At 42.3% G+C, this 15,461-nt stretch overlaps 3 protein-coding genes and 1 pseudogene across 3 annotated transcripts; 2 read left to right on the top strand and 2 right to left on the bottom strand.

Annotated features, from left to right (window-relative positions):
* The first annotated feature begins 535 nt into the window (after nt 1-535).
* LOC134336365 (histone H2B.5) lies at nt 536-1,269 on the top strand. Its single transcript, NM_001428117.1, has one exon. It carries the CDS (start codon nt 606-608, stop codon nt 1,065-1,067), a length of 462 nt encoding a protein of 153 aa, NP_001415046.1. The 5' UTR covers nt 536-605; the 3' UTR covers nt 1,068-1,269.
* A 1,318-nt stretch (nt 1,270-2,587) lies between these two features.
* On the bottom strand, nt 2,588-4,904 carry LOC107280792 (putative receptor-like protein kinase At3g47110; annotated as a pseudogene).
* A 317-nt stretch (nt 4,905-5,221) lies between these two features.
* LOC4324497 (probable LRR receptor-like serine/threonine-protein kinase At3g47570) lies at nt 5,222-8,911 on the bottom strand. The gene is made up of 2 exons (XM_015765939.3): nt 6,037-8,911; nt 5,222-5,890 (listed from the first exon to the last, which is right to left on the bottom strand). Exons 1-2 carry the CDS (start codon nt 8,909-8,911, stop codon nt 5,490-5,492), a joined length of 3,276 nt encoding a protein of 1,091 aa, XP_015621425.2. The 3' UTR covers nt 5,222-5,489.
* Nucleotides 8,912-9,668: 757 nt separating this feature from the next.
* On the top strand, nt 9,669-13,301 carry LOC4324496 (uncharacterized). Its single transcript, XM_026022865.2, has 7 exons — nt 9,669-9,861; nt 10,240-11,014; nt 11,106-11,267; nt 11,351-11,446; nt 11,533-11,950; nt 12,057-12,180; nt 12,441-13,301. The coding sequence occupies exons 2-6, from the start codon at nt 10,241-10,243 to the stop codon at nt 12,101-12,103; spliced, it is 1,497 nt and encodes a 498-aa protein (XP_025878650.1). The 5' UTR covers nt 9,669-9,861; nt 10,240; the 3' UTR covers nt 12,104-12,180; nt 12,441-13,301.
* Nucleotides 13,302-15,461: the final 2,160 nt, after the last annotated feature.

Here is a 15,461-nt window from a genome sequence, read left to right as displayed (position 1 = left end):
GAATTGACTTTCAGAACACGGCGATTTAGGCGGCTAGGCGATCGACGGAAGGCTTGCATGATCAACGCACTGTTACATAAGCCTACTTGCAGATGGAGATGGGTTTAGGCTAGCTGCCTGCTTGAAGACGACGACGTCGTTGTCGTCTCACTGGGATGTTGACGTGGGCAGATTACCGAATACGTAGCCTAACAAGTCGTGGAGTGGCTTTCAGAGCAAAGAAATAGGCCCAATTAGCCCATAAACAAAGACAGCCCGCCAAGAAGCCTGACAACTAAATTGGGCTGGACTGGGCTGTAGGCGTACGCCGAAGGAAAGCTCAAACTCTAAAAATTCGCCCACCGACGCGCGCCGGAAACCGCCTTAACTCCTCCCGTTCCCGCTCACATTTTTCGGCATCCCACCAACCCGTCGACCCCGGCATCCAACGTCGTACATCCCTCCACGTCATCGATCCGCGCCGCGTGCTTTCCACCAATCAGGTTGCACATCCCCTCCTCTACAAAATCATCTCCCCCCGTCTCCTCCTTTCCCCACGCCGCAATCTCGCAAATCCCACCGCTTCCCTTTCCTCTCCTCTCCCCGAGAAGAAGAGGGCGGCATCCATGGCGCCCAAGGCGGAGAAGAAGCCGGCGGCGAAGAAGCCCGCGGAGGAGGAGCCCGCGGCGGAGAAGGCCGAGAAGGCCCCGGCGGGGAAGAAGCCCAAGGCGGAGAAGCGCCTCCCCGCCGGCAAGGGCGAGAAGGGCAGCGGCGAGGGGAAGAAGGCGGGGCGGAAGAAGGCGAAGAAGAGCGTCGAGACCTACAAGATCTACATCTTCAAGGTGCTCAAGCAGGTCCACCCCGACATCGGCATCTCCTCCAAGGCCATGTCCATCATGAACTCCTTCATCAATGATATCTTCGAGAAGCTCGCCGGAGAGTCCGCCAAGCTCGCGCGCTACAACAAGAAGCCCACCATCACCTCCCGGGAGATCCAGACCGCCGTCCGCCTCGTCCTCCCCGGCGAGCTCGCCAAGCACGCCGTCTCCGAGGGCACCAAGGCCGTTACCAAGTTCACTTCCTCCTAGGCTGTACGCCTGCATCTAGTCCTAGTAGTAATAGTAGTTTTTATATGTTTATGTGGTATATTGTTTAAGTGATATCCAAGATTGGAAATGGATGTTAAATTGTTGGTTTGGTAGTCATTGGCTGTAAGAAGAATGGCTTTGGGTTGCTTTTGGGAAACACTTGCTTCACGGATCGGGCATAAGTAACCATGCTTTTATAACATGCGAATGTGTGCTTTCTCTTGTGCCATCATTGATAAGAATTTACCTTGTGCCAGTGTTGGTGATGCCTTCGTTTAATGTTGTGGAATTACATGGTTGCTAGTATTTTGTCTCGTAAATTTCTTTTCATGTCATTGGAATTTGATTTCTGCAGCATGTACATTGGTGTTAGGTACTGCTCTTTTGCGTGTGCCTCTTTTGCGTGTGCCTCATGTATTGTTTAGAGATTTTAGAAGCACACACTTTGGGACAATACCAAATTGTTTTTAGCCTGACAAGAAATTTAGTTTCGTGCTGTCTGCATTTGAAACAAAAAGTTTGTACACATTGTTTGGTGCACTAGTACATGATATAATCTGTCCTCCATTGCTGTTTTATTCTGAGATTAGAACTTCGACAAGTAAGTTTTTCTTCAGCTTTTGTCAGGTACTGATTTTCAAAGAAATATAGCGACAAGGAAATGGTAACTGAAACATCACATTACAATTATTGATTTTTAAGATTATGTTGTGCCCGCATGTTTTCTCATTCCGTTCTGAATTTCTGAGTGCTGCTAGCTTATGAGCTAACTGTTAGGTATGCATCTTATACCAAAGTTTTCAGTCAGGCTATTGCTCTATTCAAGATATGCATTGCCTTAAGGCATATGTGTTAAGATTAGACCAAACTCTTGTTGATTCTACTTATTGTAATAATGTGTCTTGTCCTTTGATTCACTCTCCAGTTAGGTGATTCTCCCTCCAGCGAAGTTGGAGGTGAATAAGTTACATCCAAGGTTCTACGTGGAATATTGTCCTGAATTTCGGTTGGGCTTGTTCCATAATACATTCGCTGTCAAATAACTCTAATTTTTATGACAGCATAAGGATTAATATGGATGTATCATAATTTTTACTCATGGAATAATTTCAGTTGCTATTATGAATTTGCAGTGGTTGGAATAACATGCCCATATTTTGAGAGCAAATCCCTTGGTTCTATCTGGTTATTGGTTTGAGCACTTGTTCTTTTCTTTTCAGACAACATGAATTATTATTGATTTGGTATTCAGTGTTAGATCTATTTAGATGCAACCTATGTTGATGCTATGTTTATGTGGGTGGGAATCGTGGAACTTTGTTTTCTTATGGTTGCAAGGGTATCCCTATCAGGTAGGACTGTAGGAGTAGTTGGTTATATTTTTTTTATTATGGATCATGGATGCGTAGAAGTTTCTGTTGGAAGTTGCTACCATGGTTTCGTGTGTAAGAAGCCATATGGTCAGCTCTTCAGTATTATTTGATCAGCATGATTACATTGACATTCTGTATACGTCTTTGCAATGACATGCATCTGAGCTTTATTTGATAAATATAAATCATGCAGCCTTGTATTCCAACGATTATTTCTAGTACAATTAATTGACACTACATACATGTCTTATCCAACATTTAGTTCAATGCCAACCATCCAAGACCTGAGATATTCATCTCTGATGGCATGAATCTCTGATACAGCATCTGCTAAGAGCACTCGGTCTCTGGGTTGTTGCTTTGAGCAGGATATGCCAAGCCTAAGAACAGCCACTAAACACTGTTGAATAATTCTTCTTTTTGTGCTTGCATTTGTCACATCTGTCTCATTTGCTTCTTCATGCAGCCAGATTGTCTGATCAGCTGTCTAAGGCTCTATCAAGAAAAGAAGCTGCAATAAACTTGTGCAAATCCATTGAATCCCTGAAAATGTCATCATAGGGCTTCTTCCGGTGAACATCTCGAGCAACAATATTCCTAAACTGTAAGTATCACCCGCTCTGGTTACTGCAGAACCCTCCCCATATTCTACAAGATATGCAGTCAAAATTAGTTTCTAACTGTACCATTAGCATGTAAGATATACAAAGTGCACAATCCGACCCCACCCATGAGGGAGGAGGTGGGAGGACTTGTGGGAATAAATACAAAAATAAAACTTTTAACTACCTGGTGCAATATAGCCAATGGAGCCTCTGATTCCAATTGAGCTTTTTGAATTTTGAAGAGTTTTAGTTGTGCTGTTTGGGAGGATTTTTGATATACCTAAATCTCCAACTTTTGCACTCTTGTCTTCTGCAAGAAGAATATTACTTGGTTTCAGGTCACAATGGACGATTGGTGGCTGACAGTGGTTGTGAAGATAATCCAGTGCATCCAAGATATCAACAGCAATGCTGAGTCTCTGCGGAAGGCTGAGTGTATTGCTAGTGAGATTGCTTGACTTGGGATGATTTCAGCCATCCAAGCTACCATTGGGCATGAACTCAAACACCAGTGCCTTGAACTCTTGACCCTGTTGGTCAATACTCGAACAACAAGTGATGATCTTTATGAGACAACGATGGCGTACTCTTCTCAAAGCCTCACATTCAGCCTCAAAGCTCCTTGAAGATCCTGACATTTGAAGGTTGAACATTTTCACAGCCGTGGTTACACTTGCACCCTCATCTTCTAAAGCACATCTATTAACAGAACCATAATCTTCCTTTGCCAAGCAGGTTAGCCTCTGAGAATTCATTACTTCCTCTTGATAATGCATGGTACGAAGCTCTGATATTGTTCATCAATAATTAGGGATGTCGCTCGGCTATTTTGTCTTCATTTGAGCTTCCGGTGGAGTAAACAATAGAAGCACAACAACTGAAACTAATACCAAGACTGCTCCCGTTGTTGTTAGAGCCAGTGTAAGAGACTTAGGCCACCGATTCTTTTTCTTTCTTACATCAAGGATTGGGCATGGAGCCAAGTGAAGCTGAGGCATTCCGCTGCACAACTTGTCATCCCCAGCAATTGATGCATAAGTCAAGTTCCTGAAAACACCCCATTGAGCATGTTTCCGATGTTAGAAGGAATGGTGCCATTGAACATGTTTATATCCACCGTGAGCATGATCAGTGATGACAGATTATACAGCGACACCGGGAGTTTGCCGGAGAGGTAGTTTCTGTTGAAGAGAAGATACCTTAAACCTGCGATGCTGCCGATGCCTGGCGGGATCATCCCCTCCAGGTGGTTGCCGTTGATGGCAATGCCTGAAGCGGCGACAGGTTGGCTAGCGACGCAGGAATTGACCCTATGAAGGTGTTGTTCGCCAGCGCGAGCGTGGGAGCCGTGTCAGCGTGTTGCCAAGCTCACCGGGAATGCGGTCGCCGAGCTGGTTGTATTGGAGGTACACGGTTGTCAATCTGACGCAGGTGGTGAGGTTGGTGGGGAACTCGCCGGAGAAGGCGTTGTGGTCCATGTCGAGCACCCGGAGTCGCCGGAGCCGGCTGACGCTCTGGGGGATCTCGCTGTGGAGATCGTTGGAGCTCAGGTTGAGCCGCCGGAGGAAGGTGAGGTTTCCGATGGCTGGTGAGAGCGTGCCGGCGAGATCGCTGGACGGCAGGTCCAGCGCCACCACGGACGTCGGCCTCCGCCGGTGACTGCACGTGACGCCCTCCCAGCTGCAGAAGCTGTTGGCGCTGCTGTTCCATGACCATGAAGCGGCGCTGCCAACCTGCCGGAGCTAGCCACCAGCGCAGCCGCCGCTGCGTGTGATAGAGATCCTAACCTGCAGAGGTCATCAGGCTACGGAGGACCAGAGCGGGGGGCTGGAGATCCACCCCACTGTGTGCACCGCCATCTCCTCCTATTCTTCATTGGTGATTTCTGCAGGACCAGCACCACAACCATCGTGTAATCAAATAGCGCATCCACCCAAACCAAATAAATCAAGGTACAAGCCTGCTCTGATTCCAGTGCATTTGATTAACACTAACGTTTCTGTTTGCAATGCTGAACCAAGCAACATCTATGTTAGTTGATCCTATGTCTGTGTGGGAGCCTGAGAACTTTGGTGCCTCATAGCTGCATCGGTATCTATATCAGATAGATGGAAATTTTGCTAGTAAATATGGTTCATGGTTGCATAGGAATGTGTTGAAATCTGCTAGTACCATATATGGTTTCATGTGTTTTTCTGAAGTAAAAACTACAGCAGTTCAATATTATTTAACAAACCGATTACATTCTCTGTGTACATATCGAGAAATTTGATCAAATTCCTCGTATGTATTTTACAACGGCTAACTGGGTCCTTGTTATGGCTTTCAATAGAAGCCGGGTCTTTTGACCTTCTCTAAAAAAAAAAATCTGGGACCTTGTTTACCTCCGATTATTCCAGGCAAAATGATTGACACTACATATGTATATTATCTAGCATTTAGCTCTAGTGCTCTATTGCTCGTTGCCCAACCACCCGGGACTTGAAATATTCATCTCTGATCGCATGGATCTTTGACACGGCATCTGCTAACACCATTCGCTCTCTGGGTTGTTGCTTTGAGCAGGATATGCCGAGCCCAAAGAGAGACACCAAACTCTGTTGAATAATTCCTCTTGTCATGCTTGCATCTGTAGCATCTGTATAATTTGTTTCATGCAGCCAGATTGTTTGATCAGCTATTTCCAGGGCTCTGTCAGGAAAAGCAGCGGTAGCAAATTCGTGCAGATTAAGCGAATCCTTGAACATGTCATCAGTAGGGCTTGTTCCCGTAAACATCTCAAGCAATATTATGCCTAAGCTGTAAATGTCACCTAGTTTGGAGGCAGCAGAACCTTCACCGTACTCTGCAATATTTGCAACACACACAGTTAAACTTTAAGTGTACCTTCAAGACAAAAAAAAATACGAATACCCCTAATTCTACTTCTATCTATTAGAAGAGGAGGGAAATGAAGGAAATAAGGACAGAATTACAATTTTTTTTAGCTACCTGGAGCAATATAGCCAATAGAACCTCTGATTCCAATTGAGCTTTTTGAATTTAGATGAATTTTAGTTATGCTTTTGGGGAGGATTTTTGATATGCCAAAATCTCCAACCTTAGCATTCATGTCTTCTGCAAGGAGAATATTGCTTGGCTTCATATCACAATGGATGATTGATGGCTGACAGTGGTTATGGAGATAATCCATTGCTTCAAAGATATCAATAACAATGTTGAGTCTCTGTGAAAAGCTGAGTGTGTTGCTAGGACTGCATTTGCTCGATTTGGGATGAATCCAACCATCCAAGCTACCATTAGGCATGAACTCCAAAACCAGTGCCTTGAACTCCTGACCCTGTGGATCAATACTCGAGCAACAAGTGATGATCTTTATGAGGCAGCGGTGGCGTACTCTTCTCAAAGCCTCACATTCAGCCTCAAAGCTCTTTGAAGATCCTAATTGTTGAAGGTCGAACACTTTTACGGCCACTAGTGCATCCTCATTGTCTAAAGTACATCTATAAACAGAACCATATCTTCCTTTGCCGAGCAGGTTGGCTTCTGAAAAATCATTACTTCCTCTTGACAATGCATAATATGAAACCCTTTGATACTGTTCCTCAATAACCAGTGATGTTGCTTGTCTGTTTTGTCTTCGTTTGAGCTTCCTGTTGTGTAACAGAATAAGAACAATAACTGAAACCAACACCAACATTGCACCTGTTGTTGGCAGGGCTATTGCAAGAGACTTTAGATGCTGGTTCTTGTTCTTGCTTACATCAAGAATGGGACATGGAGGCAAGTGAAGCTGGGGTATTCCACCGCACAAGTTATCATTCCCCACAACCGATGAAAAGGTCAGGTTTCTGAAAACACCTTTAACTGGTACTTCCCCTTGCAAATTGTTGAACGACACATCTAATTGCTTCAATAGTGTAAAATTTTGTAGGGCTGCTGGTATTGGTCCTGAAAAATTGTTATGTGCTAGACACAGGTATTGCAGATTGCCAATGTTACTAATGGCATTGGGGATCCTACCAGATAACTTGTTCACGGTTAGGTTTAGTACGTTGAGCCCTTTCAGATTGGTCAAAGATTGAGGCATGTCTCCTCCGAATGAGTTATTATCTAGCAAGAGGAATTCCAACACTTCACAATTTCCTATACTGTTTGGTATTTGGCCAGAAAGCTGGTTTCCTGACAGAATTAACTGGTTTAGGTTAGCTAAAGTACCAACTTCTGATGGAAGGTGTCCAGAGAGGGAGTTGTATGACAGGTCCAAGATCCAAGCTAGAGAAGGCAGCTCTAGAATTTCCCTGGGAATTGAACCGTTTAGGCGATTGAATGACAAATCCAGATTAAACAGATTTTTTAGCCTCCCAATGGTTGCTGGAATTGGCCCTTCCAAATTGGTGTGGAATGCAAGCAGCCTATTCAGTTTGGTAAGATTTCCAATGGTTGACGGTATGAGGCCTGACAGACCAGTGTTGTATAGGGCAAGGTCAACCAAGTTTGTTAGCTTCCCAATACTTTCTGGAATTACTCCAGATATGGGATTGAACCCCAGGTCGAGTAATCTCAAGCCAATCAAATTGCTAATGTCGTGAGGGATGGTCCCAGAGAAGCTGTTATTCTCTAAATCGAGCATCTGTAACGTCATTGACAGATTCACAATCGATCTTGGCAGCTGCCCACCAAAGAAGTTGTGAGAGAGCATCAATTCTTGCAGCTGGCTGCAGTTTGCTAGAGAAGTTACAAATTCCGAACCCTTTCCGTTATCTGCCTCAAGCTGGTTTGTTCCGATGTATAGATACTTAAGAGAATGCAACATCCCCAAGGTGGGAGGCACAAATCCAGTGAAGTTGTTATCTGCGAGGTACAAATCTGTGAGCCTTGAAAGATTGGACAGAGAAGATGGTATGGCCCCATGAAAACGATTCTCATGCAATCCAAAGAAGCGCATGGCAGGAAACTTGTCACCAATGTTGGCAGGAATGCTCCCTTGTAGCATGTTGAGCCCTACTCCGATCACCCTCAGTGCCGACAGATTCCATAGAGAGTGGGGGAATTCGCCGGTGAGCATGTTTGCTTCCAAGCTAAGCTCATGCAGAACTGGGAAGTTGCCGAGGCATGGTGGGATCAGGCCCTCCAGGTGGTTGTAGTCCAAGTATAGGTCCTGGAGCAATGATAGGTTGGCTAGCGAGGGCGGGATCGGTCCGATGATGCTATTGTTGGTCAGTAGAAGCATCTGAAGCTGTGTCAACGTGTTTCCTAGCTCCACCGGGATAATCCCGCCCAGCTGGTTATAGTCGAGGTCCAGGATTTTCAGACTGATGCAGGAGGTGAGGTTGACAGGGAACGCACCAGAGAAGGAGTTGTAGCTCAGGTTGAGCCATTGCAGGCGTCGGAGGCGACCAATGCTGGTGGGGATCTCGCCGTAGAGGCCGTTGGAGCTCAGGTTTAGCCTTCGCGGGAAGGTGAGGTTCCCGATGGCTGGGGAGAGCGTGCCGGCGAGATTGCTGGATGGCAGGCTCAGCGACGCCACCCGCGTCGGCCTCCGGCGACTGCAGGTGACGCCCTCCCAGTTGCAGAAGCTGGCGCCGCTGCTGTTCCATGAGGCGAGCGCGCTTGAATTACTCCCGGTGAGCCCCGCCTTGAAAGCAAGCAGCGATGCCTCATCGCTGCTTGACGCAGCAGCGATCGTCAGGAGGACGGGGAGGAGGGGCAGTCCAAGCCGCCTCATGAGACGTATCGCCATGTGGATTTTTATTTGGTAAGCGTCTTTGGAGCAAAGTTTAGTTTCAGGCTGGAGATATATCGCTGCTTTCTGATTCCATTTTTCCCCCCGGCCCCCTTGTTGTAAGAGTTCACTTGACCTCATTGACTTCAAGTCACCGGGCAGGACCAGTGTAATTGTAGTACTAGGAGCAGTGTGTTCCACTTCCACCTACTTCCTTCTTGTGATAAAAAAACCAATCTAATATGGGATGTTCCGATTCGTTGCAATAGAATGTGTTATATCCAGTTTTATATATATATATATATATATATATATATATATATATATATATATATATATATATATATATATATATATATATATATATATATATATATATATATATAGTAAATTTGTTAGGGGCACCATGGTGCCCGGGCTCCATAGCCATCCACCGTCCAAATGCTTTAAGATCCGTGCAACACACTAGAGGATGCTATCACACATTAACGGGTCTAACCCGATAAGAGTTGCATGCATATACTTTCCTTAGAACATGCATGCAGGTATTTCCATTTTTACTGTGCATGTATTTACAAATTTGCGCCCTCTAATCATGCATACACATTATGATTAGCACTTTCCATTTTCTATATCACATTTCCATATATACAACGTTTGCATGCAGATACTTACCTTTTGAATCACGATTCGTTTTTGAAAAATGACGCCATTCCACTAATTGCGATTATTGCCATCTATTTTCAAGATTACATTCCATTTTCAAGATGCACATATAACCGGCTACTGTATTCCTTTTTTTGATTTTTCTTTTCCACACTGTTTCACGGTCCAAGAGCTAGCTATCCACATCGTCTTCACCGAGTTACCTCGCCGGGATTGCTCGCCATGCCGTGAAGAGGGCCGACGTCCGTGGTTTTCGTCACCGACGACGTTCGTCCACAAGCCTCTTGCTGGAAACCAGAACTCCTCAACCATTTTTGTCAAGCCATTACAGCGCCTGATGTCCAAGTGCCTTTTCGCTGCCGTCGCTGGTTGTTCGTGAGCTTCGGAACAGACATTATTCACCAGCGAGCTGCATTACCTGAAAGGTATGGATCTCAGTGTTTATCACTCACACATCTTACATTCACATGCAGTCCCTGTTATGTATAGATGATTTGCCATTCCTCTTCTTTTTATCTACTAAACTGAGCACATGATGAATCACCTGGAACCTAAATTTATAGATTTTTTGTTGAAATGCAGTTGAATTTAGATTGTTTTAGGTATATAACATGCCCGTTCGAATATCTTTAATTGCATCCAGTGAATAAAATTTAGGTAGGTAGTGAAACAGCAGCAATGTCTCTTTTACGTGGACATCTCAATTATAATCTTTGTAAATATAGATTTAATTAATTTTAAATTGAAGTATATGACCCGAAGAGAATCATATTGCTTGTTTTAATAATGGTAGTTTTTAATAGCATGCCGCGGCTTCCAAAGTGTGCGAGCGTGAGAAGAAATGTGAAGCGTCGTTCCATTCATGATGATGATGACTTTGTCACTCCACCTACAAGGAAGAAGGCTGTTCGTGTTAAATTCGTGGCACCGGTTTCGCGTTGTGTACCATCTTCCATCACACCTATCATACAGAGATTTAGTGCTGAAAAGAAAGAGCTGGTAGCTGAGATGGGTTTTGAGGGGCTGCTGCATATGCCCCTCATAACAAACCATCGTGACTTCAGCTACTGGCTTTTGTCACGGGTATCCCCAACACGTTCGGCTATCGAACTAGAAAGTGGTGAGGTTTTGCCACTGTCTCCTGAGGATGTTAAGAAGGTGCTTGGGATTCCTTGCGTAGGGGAGGAGCTGCAAGCACCCAATGTTGAGTTTGTTTCTCATGTCAAGAGGTTAATTGCTGAAAGAATGAAAGTTGCTAGTTTTAAGGACGTTAACAAGGAGGTATTGGAGGATGTATTAGATAAACACCATAGAGGGCAAATGTCAAAGGCTGAGAAAGAAAGTTTCAAAACAGCATTCCTAATGCTTGTTATGATGAAATTTCTTGCGCCACAATCAAATATGGACAATAAATGTCCAAGATATTTTTCTGCACTACTTGACCCCAATGAAATAGCAAAGTTCAATTGGTCTGGGTATGTGTTGAACGAGATATTGGACGCAGCGGCAACTGTTCAAAAGAAGCACGCTGATGGCACTAAATGTGGTTATATCACTGGTTGCTCTATTTATTTGCAGGTATATAGACTTTTTCCCAATGCAGTACATACACTAAATGTTATAATTATATAATGATAGTGAGTACACTAATAAAATTTTTCATGCAAAGGTCCATTATTTGGATAACGTGGACTTTGGAGGTGATCTAAACTTGGAGCATAATATATTTCCTCGAATTGCATTATATGATCGTGATACAATAAAGGAAAGATATCAGCTGGACATCAGCGAAAGGAACTATTACCAGGCAACACAGTTTGGAAAATTAAAGGTACTTTACAAAAAAATAATTCATAGTTTATATTGTTCTAACCCTTCACATGTCTGATATACTTGCACTTTATATCGATCCAGCTACGGCCCAAAAATGAAGTCTGCTACAAAAGAACGTGCGAAAGAACATCTGTCACTGACAGCGGGGGAAATGAAAATGTTCAGATTGAGTCTCAGGTAAGTTATTAAAAAAATTTCTACCAAACATGTTTATTTAGTAAATATCTAGAGATATAAACTTTTAATATCAACATGCAACACAGCATGCTGCTGAATTAATACAGAAGGCCCAAGAATTGAAAAGTTTTTGGATTTCCTGCATTGGCAACCTTGATAAGGCAACAGAGAGTCTAGTTAAGGTGACAGAAGCTTCGAAGAACATGCCCAGCGTGACCATACCAATCAGCGATGAAGTTGATGTTTCTAAAGGTTATACATGCACAACTGTCAACGATGATGCTGAGAATGGAATAGAGGTCAACCAAACACCATCTTTAGGAAATGATGTAGAAGATGTGAGTGCAGCTGCTGCCAATTGTACACCGATGGTTCATACTCACAACTTGAAAGAAGAATCAATCGACTTGAATCGCACTGTTCCACACAGGACTTATACTGGTCTGGACTTCGATCCTCCATCATTTGATCTAAATATTGACTACTCACCATCAAATAACACAGGTTATTTTCCTACACGTATATGTTTGCTGCCTGATTTTCATGTTTCACATAGTAAGTACCCTTATTGTTCCTTTTTTTTTCCATGGCTGGTTGTGCATGCTGACAGTGAGGCGAGAGAATCATGGAGTAAGTTGTCATTCAAAGTTCAGGTAGACAAAGATGAAGAAGATTACAAATGTGTTTGCAAGTTGTTTGAGCACATGGGCATACTGTGTTGCCACGTTATCAAGGTACGCCAGCTTTATTTTGGTCCTTGTACTTACATTTTTTTACCTCTAGAGCATGCCTCTTTCTTCTTAAATTGTTTTACCCATCTACCATAAATTTGGGTAAGCGTATATGTTGATAAGTTAATTCTTGATTCGATTCATATTCTGTCAGCTTTAATCCAGTGTATACATCTGTAGAAAACCATAGTTACCCTAAAAAAAATTAGTTTTGATGTATAAGCAGTTTAGTTTATCATTTCCGTTTTTCATTGTTCATGTAGGTAATGACACACATAGGCTGCAGAAGCATCCCAGATAAGTACATTCTAAGAAGATGGAGTATTAGTGCCAGAGAAGGATCTGGCAGCAACCTTGAGAGCTTCAGGAATGACAAAGATGCTGCCTCTTCCAGGACACACCGCCACACACTGCTCTACCATGCATGTATAGACTTGTCCAAACAAGGTGACATATCGGTTGATGCTTTCCACCTTGCTATGAAACATATAACTGACGCACTGGATGAGATTAAACTAGTGGCCGGTACCAACGAATCTCCCATGGGGTACACTGATCCCCCAAATGATGAACCTGCTGGACCGGATCAAGGAGGTGAACAAAATGAAGACCCCGCGGCTCATCAGGCCGTACAAAGCTTGCCACTGCCACCTGATCGTCGGGCAAAGCGTGGCCGACCTAGGTCCACCAGGCTGAAGTCCCCAGTAGATGGTGGAGTCCGAAAAAAGCGCATTTGTTCGAACTGTCATCTGAAGGGGCACTATAGAACTGGATGCCCCACAAATCCGGAGAACACATCGAAGAACAAAGTGATCAAGGTGTGCACGAAATGCAAGTTAGCTGGTCACTATGCATCAACGTGTGGTGTTGGTGTATAGAAGCAAGTCTATCGTTGTTTTTAAATACAATCTTGTAAAAATATTCCCATATCTTGCGTGTTGCACTTGGACAAGTTTTTAATTAAATTCGGATATGTTTTCTATTTCATAATTATGTCATTCATCTTGTGGGATATACATGTATACGTGTTCGCTCTGTCACTCATAAACCTATGTGTACATGTACACCTGTAAAAGTACAGATTATGTCATTAATCTTGTGGTATTCAGACGTGCATTTTTTCACTCTCTCTCTATCCCGTTGACTATGGCCAATTAGTACCGAAATCACTCGTTGGTTACTAAATTAATCAATTGATACCCAATTCTGACTGGATCGATCCATGTTGACGGTAACAAATTATATTATGTAACCTATCGGTCGTAATAGCTATAAATATTACCATAAATAAGATCTTTATACTTGGTAATGATATTAATTTTTTCATTCCTTCCAACGGAGACACAATTGCAACATATAAAGAGCAGAACAATACGACTCTGCTCACTTCTGGTGCTCTCTCTGGTTCTCGCCAACAACACATTTCTGTTCCAGGTATGGCTCCAACTTATCTGTACGTATATGTACTTCTCATATATGTTGACCTCTTCTTAGTATTCTGAAATTTATACTTATATTGCCAGTAGCTATGGACAAGATGAACACTGGTGCCTGGAGCGATAAGATCGATCAGTCGCTGCAGAAGTATGATCACCCACGCTGCCGTTGGCACATATTATTTGGTACGAAGTCAGAACTACACAACTTATATCATGCACGCACAGCAAGTGATTTTGAAGATACTTGGACGGCCCTAGTCAATGAGTATGGTCTTCAAGAGGAGAATGCATATCTCCAAAAGGCGCAGATGTTAATAGACGATGAAACGAAGCCCAATGATTCACAGGTAATTTATTTTAATATATTTTTGGTTCACGTTCAGCTCCAGTTCTGGATTTGTCACTCCTGCTCTTAACATTTTCCACTTGTTTTTTTTTCGTAGGAGATAGATACAGACCGTAAAGATGTCAAGAGGGAGGTGGAGGCTCCTAAGTTGATCATTTCTCGTCATAGTGATGATAAATTCTCATCCTAGTGATGAGAAATGTGACTCGCCCACCGTCTGAATAGCAAACATGAGGCAACATGCAAGTACCAGCCGAAAATCAACTCTCTGATGGTGTGATATGGTTGCCAGCCATCGGTCAAATAAGCAGCCATTCGGTGTTTTTACATTTATGAATCACAATCGTACTGTAATAATAAACTAGTTACATCTATATTTATAGATCGTTTTTACTTTAATTAGCATATGTTTCATTTATATTATGCTAAACTCCTATGATATGTGGATGAGCCAATTCACCGATATTTTGTTTCCTTTCAGACTTCACTTAAGAGATCTACTCTTTCAATTCAGCATATTAAACTTCTAAAAGCGCATCTAAAACACTGTGGAAAGAAATTGAATTTAATCTAAATCGGCACATATGGAAAAACATGGTGGAAATAATAATACACAGTACACACATTTAAATTTTAGATATACTTAAAATCCATGGTACAAAAATATACTTGGATTTATTTATATTAAATTTTAATTTTAGATATACTTAAAATCCATGGTACAAAAATATACTTGGATTTATTTATATTAAATTTTACATCCGGACGTAACGACTTAAAATATACTTGCTTCCAAATTTAATTAGGAAATAATGTACTGTCAGCCTAGGTAGGCGAGTTTTAAATTCTAATAATCTACAGTACACAGATTTGAAATATAGATATACTTAGAAACCATGGTATTTCTATTTACAACAATATAAGATGACAATCAATTAACATATACCGTGTACACAAATTGTAAATTTATATACGCTTGGATTCATAATATAATTAAATTAACGTAATTTAAAACTTTGTATACTTAACAAGTTAGCTAAGTATATAGAAAAAATAACCCGTGTATACATAGCCATTACATTACATAAATGAGTAAACATTTTCTGAATCTGGAAATTGCAAAACGCACTAATTTAGCTAGGTGTACATAAGCATACCATATACTTAGCCTCCATATATACTTATATTCCAATTACATCGTCCATGGTGTACTTAGGGTACCTCGGTTTCCTTATATAATTATTTTCAAAATAACAGCAGGATAACATTTCCATATATACTACATCGTAGAAGTATACTTAGATTTTCATATACCCTAATAAACCGCATTATATTTGTTGCCAAATAAACCGCAAATCCATGATTATGGTGACAAATATTTAGAAACCAAATAACGGCCGTGAACTGTTGATGGAAAGGTATTAAATACGCTAAATTAATACTCCTAAATATTTTGCATGCATGCACACGCTGTCAATTACCAAACCTAGGTATTAAAG

This window comes from Oryza sativa, chromosome 1 (genome assembly GCF_034140825.1).
Source record: "Oryza sativa Japonica Group chromosome 1, ASM3414082v1".
NCBI classification, from domain to species: Eukaryota; Viridiplantae; Streptophyta; class Magnoliopsida; order Poales; family Poaceae; genus Oryza; species Oryza sativa.
Note: the sequence above shows the minus strand (reverse complement) of the source record. Positions and strands in the feature narration are given on the sequence as shown.

Coding starts and splice junctions, on each gene's coding strand:
- LOC134336365 (NM_001428117.1), top strand. CDS start 606: ATGGCGCCCAAGGCGGAGAAGAAGCCGGCGGCGAAGAAGCCCGCGGAG.
- LOC4324497 (XM_015765939.3), bottom strand. CDS start 8,911: ATGAGGTCAAGTGAACTCTTACAACAAGGGGGCCGGGGGGAAAAATGG. Junction 5,891..6,036: donor TATTGGCTATATTGCTCCAG/GTAGCTAAAAAA, acceptor CAAATATTGCAG/AGTACGGTGAAGGTTCTGCT.
- LOC4324496 (XM_026022865.2), top strand. CDS start 10,241: ATGCCGCGGCTTCCAAAGTGTGCGAGCGTGAGAAGAAATGTGAAGCGT. Junction 11,268..11,350: donor CACAGTTTGGAAAATTAAAG/GTACTTTACAAA, acceptor ATATCGATCCAG/CTACGGCCCAAAAATGAAGT. Junction 11,447..11,532: donor ATGTTCAGATTGAGTCTCAG/GTAAGTTATTAA, acceptor CATGCAACACAG/CATGCTGCTGAATTAATACA.